Genomic DNA, 22,574 nt, shown 5'->3' with positions numbered 1-22,574 from the left:
TGGGTCTGTTACCGGAAGAGTTGTATTTACTTGTTCAGGCTGTCACCTGGGGAGTTATTTGCCTTTCGTGTATAAGAATTACATAGATTACATAGTTCAACAGTGTTCTTTTCCTCCAGATTAAAAGAACCTAGATGGAGATCAAGGGTCTCCGCCTCCCGAGACTTTCCCTCTACTTCAGGCCTATTGACAAGATTAGCAAACTACAGTTCAATACAACAGGTCAGGGACATGTGTTGGGAGTGGTGGTGATCCCACAAGCACGCTGAGCTCCATGCAGGGACCCCATTCAGGGAGAAGAGTGAGGAGGCCAAACAGGGCAGTCAGAAATGACTCAGGGCTCTGAGGTAGAGGACTAACCGTCACAGGGGCCCCACTCCTGGAGAGAATAATGGCATGTGAATGGAACAATCTAATCTAGCATTGACTAAATTGGTAATTGAGGTTGACAGTGCACAGGCAACAAACTCCAAATGGAACATAGGTTCTAATACAGCATTCAGTGAGACACCACTAAAAAGATAACTGAAAATTAAAAAGTCCTACATGTAGGCACTTAAGTTTGTAGGAAATTTCTGTGTTAAGAGGATCATAGCAAGTTAGTTCAGTCATTGGATTTATATATAGCACATGATTTGTACCTTTGTCTTTAAAAAGAACTGTTAAGAATACACTGTATAATAAATCTGGTGATAAGCAAGAGACAGTTAAAAAGCTAATTCGGCATAACAATGTTGACTGATGCAGCAAATTGTATTTTGTACAGTTTATTCTTCCTGTTCTACTCATTCATAATTGGCAACTTTCTGAATGAATAAAGCTGAGTTTTTGCTACTAGTATTTAAGCTATGACTTAAAATTTCACAGGAACAGCTAGGGAGTTCTATAATCAGGTCTTGTCATCTTGGAGAGCACAGGGGACTGAGAGTATTTGAAGTCCCAGCAGGGGCAGTGGAGGGAAGGGGCCCACCAGGGCAGCCGCCACTCAAGGACCCTGCTGAGTGAGGCGCAGGAAGCATCAGCGTGGCCAGGGAGACTCCCTAGGACTGTGGGAAGGTGGTTTTCTAGGTCTACAAGAATGCCAGTGCAGAGCTACAAAGGGCTCCCCTAACCCACGGCTGCTCAGTTACCACAGCTATCCCCAGACTTAGAAGAAACAGAAGTGTGACTCAACAAATTTTCAACATGATTTTAAGATTTTAAGTGCAATTAAGAGGCAAGATTGTTATTGAAATTGGCATGGTAGGGCAGGAGCAGGACAATCAGCCGCATCCCTGATTGAATTCCCATCCTCCTCTCTCTACCATAAATGTTAAAGGAACAAGTATAAAAGTACCAACCACCACAATTCATATCTAAAGCAGAGATATCTTACCTTACAATTAATTAAAGAATCAAGCCAACTAAACCCCGCTTCCCTGTGGGGGAAGTGGCAACAGAAAATGGAAACGGACCACATGCCTCACATGGTCAAATGTTTGCCAAGACCAGTTTTTCCAAAAAAATTCTATCTGAAATATGTCACAGACTTTTAGTTCCCCAACTCTTCTAATTTTTCTTTTAAACATTGTGCACAAGCTCATATTAACAATAAAGCACATATATCTTATAAATCACAGAAGTATTTAAAAAAGCACTCTGGTTTATCAGTTCATTTTACACATACATTTAGGCAACGGATGGTATAAATCTACAGCAACATAGAGGACATACTACTATCCGAAAACAAACAAAAAAAGCAGGCTACTCCAAAAAATATTTAGTCCCTTTTACACATATATCCATACTTCATTGATACAAAAAAATGTAGTGGTTATTAAATGTCTGAAAAAAAATCAGTATATATGATTGAGATGGTTAATCTCGGTATAACTGTATAACGTTTATCTCAGGGTTGTTGGGTTTTTTTTCTTTTTCTTTTTTGAAGCAGTGGTAAAAGTTTCTCTTTAAATGTGCATTTTTAAAAAAACTGGCCAAACCTTAAAAAGAAAAGTTTAACACTTCAGAGTTAATATATGCACTAGCAGCAACTAAGGCTCAACAAGCTCTGGGGGCCTCATTCAGCATCCGAGCCAGAACCTTCCCGAACCAGGTCGCACGTTTGCCAGGGCCTCCAGCTATCACTCTTACAGGACAGGGAAAGCTGGGACCTGGGGCAATAGCACTCACAGCCTAATAGGGAAAGGTGCAGCAAGGAGCATTCATGTCAAGGAGAGGGGACCTTCCAGCCCAAGACTGGAGATCCCCCTTCTTATCCCTCGGCCTGTGTAACCTTCTTGCTCCCAATAACATTGCAGGAGTTTCTCCTTTAAGACTCGGTGTGAACTGAGGTCCATTCAGAGCTGTTCTTTAGAATCACTGACACGTGGATATATTTTTTGAATATGAATTTTAAACTGGAATCATTAATGCAGCTATATAAAAAGTGCAGCACAATAAAAGTGCATTTCCTCCACCACTGCCTAGTGGTAGAGTGAGGACTCCACAGACAGGACACAGCAAGATGAGAGAAGGAGACAGCTGCTAGGGGGTGTCAAGCTGCTAGCCACACTACTGCCACCGAGTAGCATGAAGACTGGTAAAGCTTTCGGTTGTTAAGGCCACAATTTCTTAGCTCTCATCTTTAACCCTGTTTAGAAAGTTTTCACCTTTTTTTTTTAAGGGGTAGCTCATAAATACAGCTTAGCTTAAAAAAAAAAAAAAAAGACTTTGGGGCAAGAGGATCCTATAATCCTTATGAAAACACTGTAGAGAAGTCCAAAGCCACTTACCCTAGAATAAAGCCAGCTCCCATGGATCAGCCAGACACCAGCTTCCTACCGATGGGTGCTGCTCAGTGAGCCTGCCTAGGCGGAAGACTGCATGAATGCTCTGAGATGGACACACTAGGCTACTGGGAGGGAAAATGGTTTTCGAAGCGTTCTTGTATGTTGCTAGCAGAATGGGGTCTAATTCCTATCACATTTACCACTTAGGCTAATGGCGTGGTCCAATTAGTGAGACATCTAGTGAACTCGATCACAGGCTGACACGCTGACAAGCACACAGTCATCTGAAATGGGATCTATCATACCGTGGTCCTTAATCATTTGTTCCAGTCTACTGCCACAGGAAGGCAATGGCCAGCCCCTGCTCTGGGTCGGGTCAGGCTGGTGAGCAGAGCTGCTGCAAGGAAGGTGACTGGGGAGGTGGCCTGGACTCTCCTGGGTTCACTAGGAGACCCCACCCAAAGTCAGTACATCAAAGCAAATGTTGCAAACTCGCACAGGCTTGTTCAGATCAAACTTTATAATGGGAATCTCCTTGGTCGAACATTTATGGCATAGAAGACGTCCGCAGTGACGACTGTGGAAGCAAAGAAAGGAATTATGAGAGGGATGCTAAAAAGCAGACTGCTTCCCAGTACAAGGAAAGCCACATTGCCAACCAAATTCTACCAATTCATGTATCACTTTTAGTCCATGAACACAAGATTCTAGCCAGTAGTTAAGTTAAAGTGATTCTGGAGAAGGCTCTTTCTTTAAAGATGAGGAGAGACTCAGCAGCTGCCAAAGGACAGTCTCATTTTCATGGGAATAGCTCCTCAGTTTTTGATAGAGCATCCTGTGCTCAAGCTAGGAAGCACAGTTTCTAGGGGGGCTTTGCAGTAAGAAGAAAGCCTGGGAGAGACAATATAAGGCCTGACAGGCTCCCTGGGAGCCATGAAGCCAGCACTCAGCAGGAAAGCCACCAGTCTGAGTGCCCCTGCCCTCCTGATACCATTGTGGGTGTGCGCAGTCCGGTCATTCCATCACTCCCTTTGGGCAAGTTTTGCCCACAGAGTGCAGGGCCCTGGCAAGGTCAGGGCTTATCATGGAAAAAGGCAGAAGCAATGACACCAGCAGAAGTCCCCTCACTCCTCTGGCAAGTGATGTTGGGGGGAGGGGTTCTTACCAGTGATGTTTGCGAGTTGTGACTCCAAACTTGGCAGTGCACTCGTAGCAGTTGGAGCCGTCACACCATGGAGGCTCCTTGGACAGCATATCTGTAACACCGGCAGGAGAAGACCAGTTCCTGTCAGACAGTGACTGCGCGGCGAGGCGCGGAGTTTAAGAAGGAGCAGTCACTCTGTGTCAGGGAGGGTTCAGGAAAGAGAACATGGAGAAGCAGCCCCTGCCGTGCAGGCTGGGGAGAAGGAATGGCACTCCAAGTAGTGTCACAGCACAGCGTTTGTGGGGAAACACAGGCAGGCAGGGGGAAAGCCAACATCAGCAGTGAGAAAGACTGGCAGGAACCAAATGGTAAAGGGAACCAGGGAGGAGGGGACCCGGACAAGAGACACTGAGGGTGCAGAATCTGTAAGATGTGGTGAGTGAATAGAAGTGGGGGATGAGAAGGAGGGAGGGAGGGAGGGAGCAGGAGGGAGACAGGGGCGATTCCTAGGTTCCTGGATGGAAGCACTGAGCCTGTGGTGGGACAGGCAGCGGAGGAGAGACGTAAAAGAACCCAGAGGAGGGGAGTTCAGTTTTGAGTTTACAGAACAATCCCTAGTATTTCCTGAACGTAACCAGATGCCAGGCACTGTTCTGAGTGCTCCACGCACAGAAGCGGACCGAGCTTGCAGGGAGGGGCAGCACACGAAGCAGTCACCGCCCAGCACCTCCTACACACCAGTACTGTGTACTGGGCTCTAAAAGGCTGACCAAGCTCATGCAAACATACCAGGTATTACAGAAACACTGCTTTAGCGCTGGCTCTGCTACACATCAGCTTTGTGACCTTGGGTAAGTCACCTCCATCAAAATCACCTATCTACTAAGTATTGCCAAGCTCATTTCTCTGCCCATAGCATGGGGCCAATAAACCGTCTGCATGCACTGTGGGTGACAACAGGCACTGATGCATTCTGATTCTTCCTGCCACCTCGATGAAGATGAGGAAAAATTAGCAAATATGAAATTAACAGGAATGAAGCATTCCTCTTCACAAAGGAGAACAGAGAAAACAAAGAAAGGGAGCCAGTGGGGGCTAAGGCAGACGGCTACTCTGAAGGAGGGAGAGATGAATGAGCTCACGGATAAAGGGTGTATACAGATAAGCAGCTGGGACCAAGCGGAGGGTGACCCACCCGGAGCTCACGGATTTCTGGTAGCATCAAGGGAGTGGGAAACTGACAGGGGCCCCAAGTGAGCACTCTGCAAAGAGACTGCCAATAGTGAGTCTCCCACCATTACTCAAGGCCCTTCGTGGCATTCACAGAAAAAGTCCGATGTGATGCCTGGAACACTACTGGTTCAAATCTTGGAGCAAGTCATTATGAGACTTAAAGATAATCTAGAAAATCAACACTGTAACTGCTTGCAGCAGAAGAGCACAAAGTAGGCAACTCACCTAACAGTCTAAAAAGAAGTTGCTTCGTGGCAACCTGGTAGTTGAAAATGTTGACTCCTTGATTATTATTCACCCCGAGGCGAGCCCCAGATCGGACGATGGCACGACACAAGTTGGCATTCCCCTTCATGTAGGCTAAGAGCAGCACTGGAAAACAAAACCACAGGTAGGGTACTTCCCACTGGGGCCCATGCCTGGCACTGCCAAAGGGCCAGCAGAAGACAGCTAGGGTAGGACAGACTTCCGGGAGGACACCTGTTAGGACAGTCCCCATCAGTACAGAGGAGCCCTGTGGCTCTCGGGAGACCTCCACAGAGCATCTGCAGCATCGTCTGGTCAAGGTCCTGGCCTGCAGCCGGGGACTCGGGAGCAGCTGCAGCTCCACAGACACAGCCCTCCCCATTCAGAGCCTGGGCAACAAGAGAAGCAAGGAGGGGGTGGGCACAGAAGGAACTCCATTACCTCAGCAGCCTTCCTCTGGCATGAAACACCATGAGGACAAAGCTCTTTTCACACATGTAACTATCTAAAGACCTGTGATGTGTGTACACAGGCCTCTGCAAGTCAGTGCGGAAACCATGTTCTACGAAGTTCTTCCACCCCATGGAGCCTTTCTGCTATGTGGGTGCAGGCCCAATGGGAACCTGGGCTCTGGCCAGGCCATCCTGCTGGCCTTTCTACTGACAATTACAGCTAGTAGCAGCTCCCCTTTGCTTACCTTTACCAGTTTACTTAAAGTCTTTCACTTAATTCTCTAAATAATCCAGCAAGATGGGTTATTATTTCAAATAAAGCAATGGGCATAGAGAACCTGCAAAATCTACTAGGAACCAGCTGCTAGACTATGGGAGCTAGGAGTCTGGAACCAGCTCGGCTACGTGACTCGGCGCCTGCCTGCCTGCCTGTTGACCTGCTCCTGGAAAATGGTGCTCACTGGAGTATGTGCTGGGTCCAGCAGCTCACTCCCAGGCTGACTCCTCTGAAGCTCAGGCTCATCACTGCCAGCTTAAAAAACACGTTTGTGTATCAAGACCAAGAATTCTTGCCAAGGCCAAGAACTGATGACAAAATATTTGGCCCTGAGCTAAGGTACAGGACATCCCTTGGTGACTGCATTTCTGCCAAAGGCCATGGAGGCTCTGTCTGACACGAGGGCAAGTGAACAGACACACAGCAGCAGCAGTGTGCTCATAAGCCTGGACTAGAAAGAAAGAGATCTGGGTTTTATCTGTTTCCTTACTTGAAAAGTGGGGACACGCTATATGTGCTGCTTCTGACCTTACAGGGTAGTTGTGGCTATTCAACAAAAAAACAAATGTAGGCCCTGGCTGGTTGGCTCAGCGGTAGAGCGTCGGCCTGGCGTGCAGGGGGACCTGGGTTCGATTCCCGGCCAGGGCACATAGGAGAAGCGCCCATTTGCTTCTCCACCCCTCCCCCTCTCCTTCCTCTCTGTCTCTCTCTTCCCCTCCCACAGCCAAGGCTCCATTGGAGCAAAGATGGCCCGGGCGCTGGGGATGGCTCCTTGGCCTCTGCCCCAGGTGCTAGAGTGGCTCTGGTAGCAGCAGAGCGACACCCCAGAGGGGCAGAGCATCGCCCCCTGGTGGGCAGAGCATCGCCCCCTGGTGGGCGTGCCAGGTGGATCCCGGTCGGGCGCATGCGGGAGTCTGTCTGACTGTCTCTCCCCGTTTCCAGCTTCAGAAAAATCCAAAAAAAACAAAAAACAAACAAATGTAAAAGTGTAATACACACACACATATGTATTAAACTATGAAAGCTATACAAATTAACATAGTGATTGCTGATAGCTAGAGCAACAACATAAGAGGCCTATTTTTTACCTCCCAATAAGATGTCAGCCTTTATATGCATATAACTTGCCACTTTTTCAAAGCATGCCAACACATGCTGTTGCCCACTTTCTCTCCTGGGACTTGGGAGCTTGCATAGGGCCCTAGTCACCTGTACTGAGGTAAATAAGGGCAACACAAACAGGTGGGCAGGCCTGTTTGGGTATGGCTTTGGAGCAGTATGTACACATCATATGTGCTTATGCCTAATATGAGACACTGCCAAATCCCATGACAGGGATCTGACAGACGCGCAGAGCCCAGCTGAAACACACTGGGTGACACACGTGCCTGGGCCGACTGTTCCAGGAAGTGAGGGATAAAAGTGAGACAGGACACACAACATTAGTACATACCCGTGTTTCCTTCTGCATCTGGTTTATCTAGGGGATACTCGGGCATGCACTCTAGGAAGAGATCAAAGATGGCTGCTGCATTCTCTTTGCCATACTGTCCCAAAATGTGCAGTGGCGACTGGCCTCTGATGAAACAAGTTGAAAAGTTAGGTATGTATCTGCCACAGCCATCATCCACAAAGTAAATGGGATTTTCTGAACTCTGTGATACTGGATAAATCAATACACATAACAGGTCATAAAAGTTTTTCTAAAAAGTATTTTTCAGCCTGACCAGGCAGTGGCGCAGTGGATAGAGCGTCTGCCTGGGACGCTGAGGACCCAGGTCCAAAACCCTGAGGTCACTGGCTTGAGCGTGGCCTCATAAGCTTGAGTGTGGGGTTGCCCAGGGTTGTGGCTTGAGCGTGGGATCATAGATATGACCCCATAGTCGCTGGCTTGAGCCCAAAGATTGCTGGCTGAGCCCAAGGTCACTGGCTTGAGCAAGGGGTCGTTGGCTCAGCTGAAGACCCCTGGTCAAGGCACATACGAGAAAGCAATCAGTGAACAACTAAAATGCCACACCTATGAGTTAATACTTCTCATCTCTCCCTTCCGTTTGTTCCTGTCTGTCCCTCCCATACTCTCTCTCTCACTAAAAAAAAGTATTTTTCAAAAAGAAAAACTCCAGGTTCCAAAGGCTGGCCAAGTGGCCAGTTCTGCAGCATGAGCCTGTGGCCGATGCGAGGCACCAGGAGGCACCAGGGACCACCAGCTCTGAAGGGCAGCCAAGCAACATGGAGCACTTGCCTCTGCTCCGGACCACACACACTCACCTTAGATTAAAGGCTTCGGCATCCACGGTGCACTCTGTCAGGAGGACCCGGATGTTGTTGAGCCGACCATGCATGACAGCGAGATGAAGAGCTAGGGAATAAATCCTTTTACTGGGCAAGTCCAGAAACACATGCAGAAAATCTTGACTGCTGCTCACCCTCATAAAGCTCAGGGACTGAGGCAGACCGGCCACTGCCCATTCAGAGTCATCCTTTCCAGTCTTCACCACCCCCCACGCATGAGTTATAATTGCAACCGTATAAGACTTTGCTTTCTGCTTCCAGTTATCCAAGGATGAGATTTAACGGTTTCACAAGGAGCCACTTTTGGCTCTTAGGGTTACCATTCAGATTGGGAGGCCTCCCAAGGCCTGGTCAGTGGCATGCTGCATGCCTCGCTCAGAGCCTTCCCTGTCACTGCTCTGCCCCTGTGAAAGCCGAACTCCCCGGGGGAGCAAACCCAAGGGTGCAGTGCACCTCTACCCCTACAATAAAGCATTGCTTAAGGCACTCAGCCTGGATAAAGGGGAGTGACTGGGCATTACCATTATTTCCATTCTCATCCACAGCAGCGAAGTCCACTCCATTCTCCAAGAGGACGGAGCAGATGGTGGGGAGGTCCTGCTGGGCAGCGAGGTGGAGAGCGGTCTGGCGGTGCTTGGTTAGTTCATTCACTTTGGCTCCTGCAAGAAGCTGTTGCAGTTGATTACATGAGCAGCCTCTTGGCCACAACCAACCAGAGCCTCACAAGGGGGCCAAACCTGCCTGCTCTCTGCCAGCCAGTCTGTCCTGCTAGTATAGGTGGGAGCACAAGGGCCTCACACACACTCCTGCTGCAAGCCAGCAAAACTTGTCCCTAGGGCACACTGACAATTACCAAAATGTTAAAAAGCCTTTTCTTAGGACACAGAAATTCTACTTCTAAGACTTCAGTATATAAGATTACATAAAACTTTAGTGATGTTCACTGCTTATAAAAGTAAAACTAGATTGCAAAGAGAATTTAGTCATGAAAATTATAATATATAAAAGAGTAGGTAGCTTATTAAGATGATAAAAATTTATAGTTTAACATGAAAAGATGTCTATGGTACAGTAAGTCTAAAAAAAGGCAAATTAGCTCCAGCAGGACAGCTCAGTTGGTTAGAGCATCCTCCCAATACACAAAGACTGCTTGCTGATTTGACTGCTGGTCAGGGCACATATAGGAATGGACTGATGTTTCCGTCTGTCTCTCTCTTCCTTCCTCTCTCTAAAATCAATCAATAATTTAAAAAAAAAAGACAAATGAGGAGACAGTATGATAGTATGACTCATTTGGAGAGAGAGAGAGAAATGTATATACATTTACATACAAACACTTCGAAGGTGTTTTTTTAAAAGCACATATACCAAACTCAGAACAAAGTTGAGGGTGAAAGGGAGATACTTTCTGCTTTTATATCCCTATGTGCTTAAAATTTTTCACAATACGTACTATTTTATATTATTTGTTAAAAGAAAGAAAATAACACAAAAAATAGTATAAAGTCAAAGGCAGGAAGTACCTTTAAATAATTATTCATTTAGTACTTGAAATTCATTTACCATCTACTTTCTGACAAGTTTCACAGGCAGTTGCTATTCACAGAAAAGAATCCATAGCCTGAGCAGGAGGTGGCACAGTGGATGGAGTGTCGGACTGGGACGCAGAGGACCCAGGTTTGAAACCCTGATGTCGCCGGCTTGAGTGAGGGCTCATTCAGCTTGAACAAGGCTCACCAGCTTGAGCAAGGGGTTGCTGGCTTGAGCCCAAAGGTCACTGGCTTGAAGCCAAGGTCACTGGCTTGAGCCCTAGGTCGCTGGCTTGAGCAAGGGGTCACTTGCTTTGCTGTAGCCCTCCCAGGTCAAAGCACATATGAGAAAGCAGTCAACGAATAACTATGGTGCCACAACAAAGAACTGATGCTTCTCATCTCTCTCCCTTCCTGTCTGTCTGTCCCTCTTCATCTCTGTCTCGGTCAAAAAAAAAAATAATGAAAAAAAAAAAGAATCTGTAGTTTTCAGCAGAGCCCAATTAGCCTCCCCATGAGGGCTGACCTCCTCTGAAGCCTGTCTGTGTATGCAGGCACTCTGCCTCTGGAACACTCTGGACACCAGTTAGCTGCTTTGCTTCTGACCCTGACATAAGTTCAGTGTCACAGACCTCTGGGCATCTAGTCAAGTCACTCATAGATCCAGATAGGACATTGCATAGAGGGGAATTTCCGGTCATAAGTGCTAGGGATCATAGCTAACTCTAAGGTTAGTTAACTGGGGGAGGGGGAGAGGTTTGGGTAAAGGCATTATTTCAGTGTGAAAAGGTTTTAACATTAAATTATACCAATTCACAGAGGAAGGACTGGATGGTCATTGTTTGGAAGATCAGCTATTTCCACCCCTACCACTGGAAGCTCAGGATTTACGAAGGCAGAGGCATGAGGCTGGGGAAAGGGCCATGATCCTCACACCTCCCTAGGCTCCCAGTGTAGCAGGCAGGTGGATGAACACACGCCTGATTCTACTTTGAGACCCACCTCTGCCCTCGTCAGCTACTTCCCCCACATCCAGTCTGTCCTGGCATCTGTCCACTCCACGTCCTCAATCACTGCCTAGTCCATCAGTCACCGCCATGGTCTCCCCTAGGTGACGCTGCCCCCATGCCCTTGCACCCCACCCCCAAGATGAATGCTCTCTCAGCTCTAACACAATACAAGTCTTTAAGGTTTTCTAAAAAATATTTCTCAAAAAAAAAAGGCAGGGCAGCAAATGCTGGTCAAGTGCCTTAGTGGTCAGTTCTGAGCATATCTGGGGCTGATGGGGCAGCACCAGCAACTGCCAGCTCTTAGGGGCCAACAGGGAATGTGGAGCCCTGGTCTTGGCTCTGGATTATGCTCTCACCTCAAACATTTACAATGGTTTCTCCACTGCCAAAAACATGACATCCCACAGTCTGCTTTCTACCTGCTTCTCTAACCACTTTCCCTATTCATTGCTCAAATTGCAATGAAACTTTTCCACTTAAAACACATCACTGCAGTCCCTGGCCGGTTGGCTCAGTGGTAGAGCACTGGCCTAGTGTGTGGATGTCCCAGGTTCGATTGCTAGTCAGGGCACACAGGAGAAGCACCCATCTGCTTCTCCACCCCTCCCCCTCTCCTTTCTCTCTGTCTCTCTCTTCCCCTCCTGCAGCCAAGGCTCCACTGGAGCAAAGTTGGCCCGGGCGCTGAGGACGGCTCCATGGCCTCAGCCTCAGGTGCTAGAATGGCTCTGGTTACAATGGAGCAACGCCCTCTAGTGGGCATGCCAGGTGGATCCAGGTCGGACACATGTGGGAGTCTATCTATCTGCCTCCCCGCTTTTCACTTCAGAAAAAGAAAAAAAAAAAACCACATCACTGCACTTTCCAGTCTGTATTTTTGCTCAGACCCTTCTCCTGCCTAGGTGGCATTATACTGTACTGAAAAAGGCAAGCTTTGGAGTCCAACAGAAATGGCTAAAATCCAGGCACACTGCTGACTAGCTATTAATCTTGGGGGGAAAACATTCTTTCTGTGTTTAAAATGTAAAAAATTTCCTACACCCCTCTGGGTGGTTTTGCAAATTAAGAGGCAGTAAGCTCTTCGACATCAATCTGGGTGATGATACTTTTGGATCTGACTCCAAAAGCAAAGGCAACAAAAGCAAAAATAAACTAGTAGGTCTAGAAAATAGCTTCTGCACAGAAAAGGAAATGGTCAACAAAATGAAAAGGCAGCCTACTGAATGGGAGAAGATTTCTGCAAATCATGTATCTGATAAGAGTTAATATCAAAAATATGTAATGAACTCATACAACTGAGTAGCAAAATACCAACTATTGGATTAAAAAATGAGCAGAGGATCTGAACAGACATTTTCCCAAAGAATGCATACAGATGGTCAGCAGGTACATAAAAGAAGCTCAACACCACTAATCATCAGGAAGATGCAAATCACAACCACAATGGGATGTCCCCTCATGGCTGTTAGATTGGTTCCTATCACAAAGATAAGAACAGTATAGGCAGACCAGACCAGGCGCTGGTGCAGTTGATGTCAGATTGGGATGCAGAGTACCCAGGTCCAGGTTAGAAACCCCCACGTCACCAGCTTGAGCACAGGGTTGCTGGCTTGAGCAAAGGGTCACTCGCTCTGCTATAGTCCCCGGGTCAAGGCACATATGAGAAAGCAATTGATGAACAACTAAGGTGCCACAATGAAGAATCTCTCTCCCTTCCTGTCTATCTGTCTCTCTCTCTCTCTCTCTCTCTCTCTGTCACACACACACAAAAAAAGGCAAGAACAGTGCTGGTGAGCATAGGAAGAGAAAAGGGAATCTTGCACACTGATGGCAGGTATGTAAATGGTGCAACCACTACAAAATACTGTATGAGGTTAAAAAATAGAACTACCAGCCTGACTAGGCAGTGGCGCAGTGGATGGGACGTTGGACTGGGACACGGAGGACACAGGTTTGAAACCCCGAGGTTGCCAGCTTGAGTACGGGTTCATTTGGTCTGCTATAGTCCCCTGGTTAAGGCACACAAGAGAAAGCAATCTATGAACAACTAAGATGCTGCAATAAAAAACTGATGCTTCTCAATTCTCTCTCTTCCTGTCTGTCTGTCCCTGCCTATCCCTCTCTCTGTCTCTGTCTCTGTCACACACACACACACACACACACACACACACACACACACACAAAATAGAACCACCATATCATCCAGCAATTCTACTTCTAGGTATTTATCTAAAGAAAACAAAAACACTAATTCAAAAAAATAAATGCAACCCATGTTCACTACAGCATTATTTATAATAACTAAGATATGTAAACAACCTAAGTGGCCACTGATGGATGAATGGATAAAGAAGATATGGTGTGTATGTATATACATTGTGTATGTGTATACAGTGTATACACACACACACACACATATACTGTATAGCTATATAATGTGTATACACACACAATGGAATTCTATTCAGGTATTAAAACAGAATGAAATCTAGCCATTTGCAATGACATGGGTGGACCTTAAGGCATTATGCTAAGTGAAATAAGTCACAGAGAAAGACAAATACCACTATGATCTCACAGACTGGTAGTTGCCAGAGGCAGAAGATGGGGTGGCCTGACCAGGCGGTGGTGCAGTGGATAGAGCGTCAGACTGGGATGCGGAGGACCCAGGTTCGAGACGCTGAGGTTGCCAGCTTGAGTGCAGGCTCATCTGGCTTGAGCAAAAAAAAACAAACAAACAAAAAAACTCACGAGCTTGGACCCAAGGTCGCTGGCTCGAGCAAGGGCTTACTCGGTCTGCTAAAGGCCCGCGATCAAGGCACATATGAGAAAGCAATCAATGAACAACTAAGGTGTCGCAATGAAAAAACTAATGATTGATGCTTCTCATCTCTCTCTGTTCCTGTCTGTCTGTCCCTATCTATCCCTCTCTCTGACTCTATCTCTGTCCCTATAAAAAAAAAAAAAAAAAAAGAAAAGAAGATGGGGTGGACAAAATGGGTGAAGGGGGCCAAAGGTACAAACTTCCAGTTAAAGAGTAAACAATGCCCTGGCCAGTTGGCTCAGCAGTAGAGGATTGGCCCAGCATGTGGAAGTCCCGGGTTCAATTCCCGGCCAGGGTGCACAGAAGAAGCGCCCATCTGTTCTCCACCCTTCCTCCTCTCCTTTCTCTCTGTCTCTCTCTTCCTCTCCCGCAGCCAAGGCTCCATTGGAGCAATGTTGGCCTGGGCGCTGAGGATGGCTCTGTGGCCTCTGCCTCAGGTGCTAGAATGGCTCCAGTTGCAATGGAGCAATGGCCCAGATGGGCAGAGCATTGCCCCCTGGTGGGCAAGCCGGGTGGATCCCAGTCGGGCACATGCGGGAGTCTGTCTCTCTGCCTCCCCGCTTCTCACTTCAGAAAAATACAAAAAAAAAAAAAAAGTAAACAAGACACAAGGATGTAATATATAACATAGTGACTATAGTTAACAATGCTATTGTATATTTGAAAGTTGCTGAGAGAGTCAATATTAAAAGACCTCATGACAAGAAAAATAATTTTTTGTAACTATGTAGAATGACAGATGTTAATTATACTTATTGTGGTGGTCATTTCACAATGTATACAAAATACTGAATCAATATGTTGTAATCCTGAAACTGTTTTATACCTCAATTTACAAACAGGAAAGAAAGAGCTTGAAAGCACTAACTGAGCAGAAGTTCCCCCTTTCCGGAGATGCTCCCCCAGCCTCTACCACCGCAATCCTGCCTTCTCTCAAGGCCTCACTCCAGCACTTGCCTGCCCAAGCAGCCCACTGGGCACTTAGGATACACTGCACACTGAGGGTAGTGGCTTACCCCCAGATTTGCACTGGCCTTTCATAACAACTGGGAAAACACCTGTGAAGAGAGTTTCTGCACACATACATGTGCTTTGTCTATACATTACATGCAGTAACGGTTTGGCGGCACTTACCAAGTTGCGGACAATAATCTCTGAGCCTGCTTGGACAGCAAGGTGCAAAGGGGTCAACTTGGAAGCGTCTTGGACTCTGGAATTCACATTAGCCTGGACACTGATCAGAAACAGGACACTTTCAATATCAGAGTTCTGAACTGCCACATGAAGAAAATTCCGGCCCTTGTTATCCACCTGAGACAAGAAGTAGGAACCAAAATATCAGTGGGCTCCCCTGTGCAAAAGTACATCCTCGAACACCTGCAAGCTGCCATGACCACTGGAGAGGTCATGGTGCAATCCTTCCCTCGGTTCCAGGATGCCCCTCGCCCCCAAAGAGACCAACTCTGCATATTTGTGCACACGACCATGTGTACATGGTTGCATTCTCGCGCTCAGGGAAAGGGGCCCTCACTGATCCAAGCTGTGCCACAGCCTCCTGCAGCAGGAGGCAGCCTGGGAAAGCCATGAGAGAAGCTGAAGTATGGGAAAGGAAGGCACCAAAAGGGGTGGGACATGCCTGACCAGGCGGTGGCGCAGTGGATAGAGCGTCGGACTGGGATGCAGAGGACCCAGGTTCGAGACCCCGAGGTCACCAGCTCGAGCGCGGGCTCATCTGGTTTGAGCAAAAGCCTACCACCTTGAACCCAAGGTCGCTGGCTCCAGCAAGGGGTTACTCGGTCTGCTGAAAGCCCGCAGTCAAAGCACATATGAGAAAGCAATCAATGAACAACTAAGGTGTTGCAACACACAATGAAAAACTAATGATTGATGCTTCTCATCTCTCTCCGTTTCTGTCTGTCTGTCCCTGTCTATTGCTCTCTCTGACTCACTCTCTGTCTCTGTAAAAAATTAAAAAATTAAAAAAGGGGTAGGACACTTGGGGAAAGGCACAGGTAGAGTCTCCTGCTTTGCCTAAACAAGCACCCAGCATCCTAACTCCATAGCTGCGATGCCAGCCTGAGCCTGAGCAGTCAAACAAACCTTCAGAAAGTTTCCTCTTGTACAGAGTGGCAGGATAACAGTACATTTCGGGGAGGCAGCCAACAGTGCATCACAGACGTCGCTTCACTCGTGTAAAGCGGACAAAAACTCACTCAAATCGAACTACCAGGAGTACTGTAGTTACAGAGCTGTCATATCAGGAGGATGCTCAGCGAGTTTGAGGGGGTCACCAACATATGACACACACGCCCAACATATACATTTCCACAGCACATGCGCTGGTATTACCAGCACATGTACCTGCCAAGTATGTGGGTCAACAGTACCAGTTTTATACCAGACTGAGAGGAAATGTGAGATGACTGTCCATTCATGAACATTTTACATATCTGAGCAATGATGAGTTAACACCTACACAGTTCAGTCACATGTATACAAATGCTGAAGAAACACGAGGTACACAAGTCTGAACTATCAAACAATGGTCTCAAATATGTTAGATTTCCTTTTGCTCAGGTCCCAACTTTCCATTTACCTCCATAAATAGCTATTCAAAATCTTAGCAGTATTCAAAATGCTAAATGGAGATTCATGGGTTTGCAGGAATGATTTAACAAAGCCCTCAGCCCCCACTCAGAGCAGTGACTGCTGTCATTCCCCACCCAATCTGTTCTTTCAGGGCAAGAGTTCACCACTCAGAAGGAACAGGACAACTGAGCCTGCTAAGCTGAATGATAAATTAATTCTACTAAAACTCTCAGAAAGTTGACCCACTATCACACCAAAGGCTTAAGTTCAATTACAATCTTTTAGGGACATTCATCACCAGGGCAATTAAATAATCAAGCAAAATGCAAACAATGACCTCATCTGTACATGAAACAGTATTCCTATTACTGGGTCCAGCCATCTTCAGCCTCCTTCTGTATGTGACACCATTAGGTGGCTGACATACAGAGCAGAGTAGTCAAATCTCATCCAGCACTGACAGTACATCTAAATGGCCAAATTTTAAGTAAGGGAAGTATAGCCTGACCAGGCGGTGCGCAGTGGATAGAGCGTCAGACTAGGATGCCGAGGACCCAGGTTCAAGACCCCGAGGTCGCCGGCTTGAGTGTGGGCTCATCTGGTTTGAGCAAAAAGCTCACCAGCTTGAGCCCAAGGTCACTGGCTCGAGCAAGGGGTTACTCAGTCTGCTGAAGGCCCACGGTCAAGACACATATGAGAAATCAATCAATGAACAACTAAGGTGTCGCAACAAAAAACTAATGATTGATGCTTCTCATCTCTCCGTTCCTGTCTGTCTGTCCTTGTCTGTCCCTCTCTCAGACTCTCTGTCTCTGTAAAAAAAAAAAAGGGGGGGGAGGGGAAAGTATAATTTCAAAACAAATGTCTTTATATAGAAGAGACCCATATAACTGCAGACATATGGTCAGTGTCCAGGCAACAGATTCTACTGTGCTCGGGACACCACGAAGAATACTGGGTACTAGTCACTTGCCTGCTCTGCAGCCCCAGACTCTCGTTTGAGGATGGCCTCGGCAGCCTTGTTGTTCTTGTAAGTCATGGCGCAAGCAAAAGGGGTCAGCCCTTGCCTGTCTCGTGCATTCAAATGGATTTCAGGGTGAGATATCAACAACTGAATAATGACACTGTGTTGGTTGCTGATGGCCACGTGGACAGGTGTTCTTCCTTCTGCATCCTATGGGGACAAGGCACAGGTTTCAATGTCCAAATGAAAGATAAAACTCAGGAAAAATCTAAAGAGGAGTAATGTTTAAATCAAATTTGGTTTTGAGAATAAACACTGCCACCCTGTGTTTGAAATCAGCTTTTAAAGAGGCCAGAGATAACTAAAAGCCACCCTCCATTACTCGTGCTCTAGTGACCTAGGGGCACAAATACATTTGTTTAGAAGATCTGCGGTCAGCCTCCCTATATGTTAAACCATTCCTAATCTGGCTATAGGGAAAGGTACATAAATATTCACGGGCTACAACATTGAAAAGCATTAAGGAACACAGCTCAGGGATGTTCAACTGAGCTGCTAGAACATTTTCCTAAACAATGTACAGTTGCCCCTCACCTTATGATGGAGTGACATTCCAACAAACCCATTGTAAGTAGGAAATCTTTTAAGTTGAAAAGGTATTTAATATATCCAACCTACAGAACACCACAGCTTAGCCAGCCTACTTTATATGTGCTCAGAACACTTACATTAGCTTATAACTGGGCAAAATATGTAACACTATCTCGTGTAATTTATTATATTAGGCACATCACTTCCATACCATCATAAAGTTGGAAAATCAGTAAGTGAAACCACTGTAAGTAGGAAACCATCTCTATGCAGTTTGGAACTACAACAAAAACAAACTCTCAATGAAAATCTATAACTAACTGGGATAGAAGCCAAAGAAAAGCTGATTCAACAAATGTTCCTCGCCTGAGCAGTGGTGGCACAGTGGATAGAGTGTCGACATAGGACACTGAAGTCCCAGGTTCAAAACCCCGAAGTCACCGGCTTGAGCCCAAAAGTCATGGCATGTATGAGAAGCAATCAATGAACAACTGAAGTGCCACAACTAAGTTGATGCTTCTCATCTCTCTCCTTTTCTATTTCTCTCCCCCGCTCCCTCTCTCTAAAAAAAATAAAATTAAATAAAAAAATAAAAATTAAAAGAAGTTCTTCATGCTGTAGAAAGACCAAGGTACAAAGAAGAAAAGTCTTAACATGAAATCATTCAAATTACTAGGCAGGCTTCATGACACAAAGAAAGTCACTTCACCTGTCTGTAGCTCAGCCCCATTTGAGGTAAGGCAGAGACCTAGGACTGGAGAATCTGCAAGGTCCCTTTGATGTAGAGATTTCCCTAATTCTGGGGTTACCATCCCTCTCCCTGGAAAAGAGGAACCCTGCATACCTGTGCATTTACATTGGCACCAAACTCCAGAAGACACTGTACTGTCTCTTCCAGTCCCCAGGAGGCTGCCAAGTGCAAGGGGGTCTGCCCATCTCTGGCCTCTTCCTCTCCTTCTCCATTAGCACCGGGTTGTCGAGGACTGTTCACATCGCAGCCACTGAAGAGAGGGCAAAAGGGAAAGAAGGTTTTAAGTGCTACACTGCCACCTAGCCTGAAGGCACACAGCCTCACCTAATCCAACAAAAAAGCTGCCACCCCCAGGAATTGCTCCTCTAGGTCCTTGGCCTCAGTCGCTAGTATCCGGGTCCCCCTTCCACAGATTCTTCCGAGTTCCACAGACTCTTCCGAGGTTGGCCATGAGAACTTTCTAAATCTCCCCGAGAGATCTGCAAGCATTTCAATTTTGAGAATCATTACTCTAAGGGTTCCCGAATAAACTCGTCTCCCACACATCCTGTACTCTGAGAGGCCATGGAGCCTGTTACAGCTCTTGTATCTTGGTGGGGCCCTGCAGAGGCCATTTGGTCCCCTCCCCCAGCCTCCTGGCCTCACTGTGTAAACTGGTCTGATTTGACTATGGGCGCTTATACGGCTCCCAGAGCAGGAAGGTGACTCAGCTTTCAGAGTCTCTGATCTGGGCACACAAGCTTGTCTCACTCACACAGCAGAGTGAGCCCGGTCTCTCAGCTGACATGACGTGGCAGACCTTAGTTATGAAAGCCCAGCCGAGGAGCCTACAGCCAGCTGTCACAGACTGCACTGCTATGGTCTTCAGTGAGCTGAATACAAAAGGGTTTGAAGGGATACTTAAGCTTCTCGGACCTGCGAATGAGAAAGCAGGCGATGGACTCATTGTTCTCATCAATGGCTCTGTGCAGAAGCGTCTGAAGACATCCGCTAGGTCCTGGACCCCAGCATGTGGCATCACAGCCATGTCTGACCTGCAGAAAAACATGTTACTCACAAACACTGCCTAGGAAAGGCAAACATTTTTATTCCCAGCTCTGAGCTTTATGTACATCATTAGCTTTATTTTTCAGGCAAGATACAGTTGATAATTAACTGATAATTATTTTAATCTGCATCTTTCATTAGTTTTATAAACACCGATTAAAATCTGCTCTGTGCAAGTATGCACTAGTCCTTGAAATGCTGTGTTTGAAAAATATGAGAGGTATGTTTAATTAGCAGCCTCTAGAGTTGTATTTTAGAAGAAACAGAAAACACATAAGTGCACGCATACACACAATCGCAAGCCCTCAGTGACATATACCTGTAGTTAACAGGTAAAATCAGTAACAACTGGTCAAAACCACCAGATGTAAAATGCCTTAACTGTGACATTTCAGGCCCTTCGAAAAGGAATAACTTCCAGGGTTACTCTAATTTTGGGCCTTCTCTTCTGGACAAGGGAACAACACTGAGATTTTGAAATTTATCACTCTGGTGACAGCCATTGTCCCCCACCTCAAATTAACCCACCCCAAGAGAAGACTCCTGAGGAAATGCCTTAGCTTTTTCTCTTACAAGAATTCTGGGTGGTTTTCTGGCTAACAGCCTAAAAAAGGGCTGGCTGAGACTATGTTGAACTGCACTCTTTAACATGATTTCTACTGCTCGTCCGTGACTCAGTTTGTCACGTGGCAGATCTCTTGCTCCCTGTGGTTGCTATATAGGTACCACATTCATTTCTGACATAAATATCCCCCTGGATAAACAGACTAAAGTTAAATCTGTCTCACCAGGGTGGACGCGATGTCCTCCAAATCATTTGCCAACGCAAGCCACAGAGGGGGGTTCCCCTTCTCGTCTGGCACAGACATGTCGGCTCCTCGGGTGCACACGGCGTCCACCACAAGCGGAAGCTGATTTCTGATGGCCAGCTGAAGGGCTGTCTCCCCATCCTGAGTCCTGTTAGAACATGCACACCAACATTGTAGTTAAAGCCGAATGCTAAATGGTGCCCTTCTGGGCATTCCAGAGGCCTGAATCCACTGTATCTCTTTAGCATAATTCACTTACATTCATTAATACTTTCAGAGAAATACAGCCTGTCAGTAGCGTTTGTCCCAGACTTTTTAAAATATACAGCCTTGCCTTCCAAAGTCACAGAAAAGATGACTGACTAGCATCCAAGGGTACTGAAATCTTAAGTGAATACAGCTGGCTTTTAATGGTATCTTAATAAAATGACACCCCAACTATCCATGTGACAAAACACTTCATCCATCCACTCAGTCATTCAGGACCACTTGACATTGGAGAGCAAGATAAATTCCTTTGAAAATATAATACAATAAAAGTTTAACTCTTATTTTTTCCCCTCAAGCCTTTCTGATAGCTCATTTGTTGGAATGTTCTTCATTATAACAAATTCTTACTCAAACAACTGATTTTTAGACTGTTCTTTTTAATGATACTGTGCAATAACATGGATCGGTCTTAAAAAGTTCAGACAAGAACAAAGAATTCCCCTTCTCCATCCCATGAGTGTATGAGTACATTTTCTTCCTTTATTTAACAAAGACAAAAATCAGTTCTAGCCTGACACAGTTGCACAGTGGATAGAGCATCTAACACAGGACTCCGGTTCAAAACCCTGAGGTTGCTGGCTTGAGTGTGGGATCAAAGACATGACCCCATGGTTGCTGGATTGAGCCCAAAGATCACTGGCTTGATCCCAAGGTCTCTGACTTGAGTAAGGGGTCACTCACTCTGCTGTAGCGCCCCCACCCCCAGTCAAGGCACATATGAGAAAGCAAGCAATGAACAACTAAGGAGCTGCAACAAAGAATTGATGCTTCTCATCTCTCTCCCTTTCTGTTTGTCCCTATCTATTCCTCTGTCTCTGTCTCTGACACACACAACGAGACCCGGTGTTGCGGCCGTTCCACCCACCTGACGTTGATGTCGGCCTGGTGCTCCAGGAGGAAGAGCGCACTCTTGCTATCCTGTCGCTTCATGGCCATGTGCAGCAGTGTCTGCCCATCAGACATGGTGTCATTGATGCACGCCCCGGAGCCCAGCAACTGGGCTGCGATTGTGTGCATGCCTGGGAAATAAACAAGCCCTAATTAATGCATGCCCACTTTTTCGCATTTCTTCAACATCTTACTGTAACAAATATACCCTCTCAATTTCTCAAAGCCAGCAGTTTTCTACTGGATATTACAGGCTTAACCGAAACAGAAATGTTCTTTTTACAACCAAATGATTAGCTCCAAGTCTTCCACACTTCCCTCCTTCCCTCCCTCTCTCCCTCACCCCCTTCTGAGGCAAGTCTATCTGCAGATATCAACAGCCTCAGCACTGCCTCACCTGTCCATAACGCCAGGCCCAGCACAGTCTGGTCTTGGGAATCCTTGAGACTGAAGTCCGGAATAATTTGTAAGTTGTTGGTGGCATGAAGTGCATTAGCTAAATTTTTTTAAAGGAAAAGAACACTTGATTTCATGACCCATGGATCACATTTTCTTTTTATTATTTTTATTTATTATTTATTCATTTCAGAGAGAAGAGAGGGGGGTGTGAGGGGGGGGGAGTAGCAAGAAGCATCAACTCCCACAGTGCCTTGACCAGGAAAGCCCAGGGTTCCAAACTGGTGACCTCAGCATTCCAGGTCAAGTCTTTTTCTTTTTCTTTTTTTTGTATTTTTCTGAAGCTGGAAACGGGGAGAGACAGTCAGACAGACTCCCGCATGCGCCCGACCGGGATCCACCCCGCACGTCCACCAGGGGCTAAGCTCTGCCCACCAGAGGGCGATGCTCTGCCCCTCCGGGGGGTCGCTCTGCCGCAACCAGAGCCACTCTAGCGC

The 22,574-nt window shown here is 46.5% G+C and overlaps 1 protein-coding gene across 2 annotated transcripts in view; it reads right to left on the bottom strand.

Annotated features, from left to right (window-relative positions):
• Nucleotides 1–2,692: 2,692 nt before the first annotated feature.
• ANKFY1 (ankyrin repeat and FYVE domain containing 1) overlaps nt 2,693–22,574 on the bottom strand; it is a 76,328-nt gene continuing 56,446 nt past the window's right edge. For both annotated transcript variants that reach the window (XM_066262976.1, XM_066262975.1), the window contains exons 13-25: nt 22,079–22,177; nt 21,659–21,812; nt 20,503–20,671; nt 19,583–19,701; nt 18,761–18,917; nt 17,335–17,535; nt 14,907–15,083; nt 8,934–9,081; nt 8,389–8,479; nt 7,574–7,698; nt 5,371–5,517; nt 3,934–4,024; nt 2,693–3,345 (exon numbers count right to left, since the gene is read on the bottom strand). In XM_066262976.1, coding sequence (XP_066119073.1) covers nt 3,213–3,345; nt 3,934–4,024; nt 5,371–5,517; nt 7,574–7,698; nt 8,389–8,479; nt 8,934–9,081; nt 14,907–15,083; nt 17,335–17,535; nt 18,761–18,917; nt 19,583–19,701; nt 20,503–20,671; nt 21,659–21,812; nt 22,079–22,177 — 1,811 coding nt within the window. In that variant the 3' untranslated portion in view covers nt 2,693–3,212. The remainder of the gene's footprint in view (nt 3,346–3,933; nt 4,025–5,370; nt 5,518–7,573; nt 7,699–8,388; nt 8,480–8,933; nt 9,082–14,906; nt 15,084–17,334; nt 17,536–18,760; nt 18,918–19,582; nt 19,702–20,502; nt 20,672–21,658; nt 21,813–22,078; nt 22,178–22,574) is intronic.

The sequence above is a fragment of the Saccopteryx bilineata genome, chromosome 2 (assembly GCF_036850765.1).
Source record: "Saccopteryx bilineata isolate mSacBil1 chromosome 2, mSacBil1_pri_phased_curated, whole genome shotgun sequence".
NCBI lineage: Eukaryota > Metazoa > Chordata > Mammalia > Chiroptera > Emballonuridae > Saccopteryx > Saccopteryx bilineata.
Note: the sequence above shows the minus strand (reverse complement) of the source record. Positions and strands in the feature narration are given on the sequence as shown.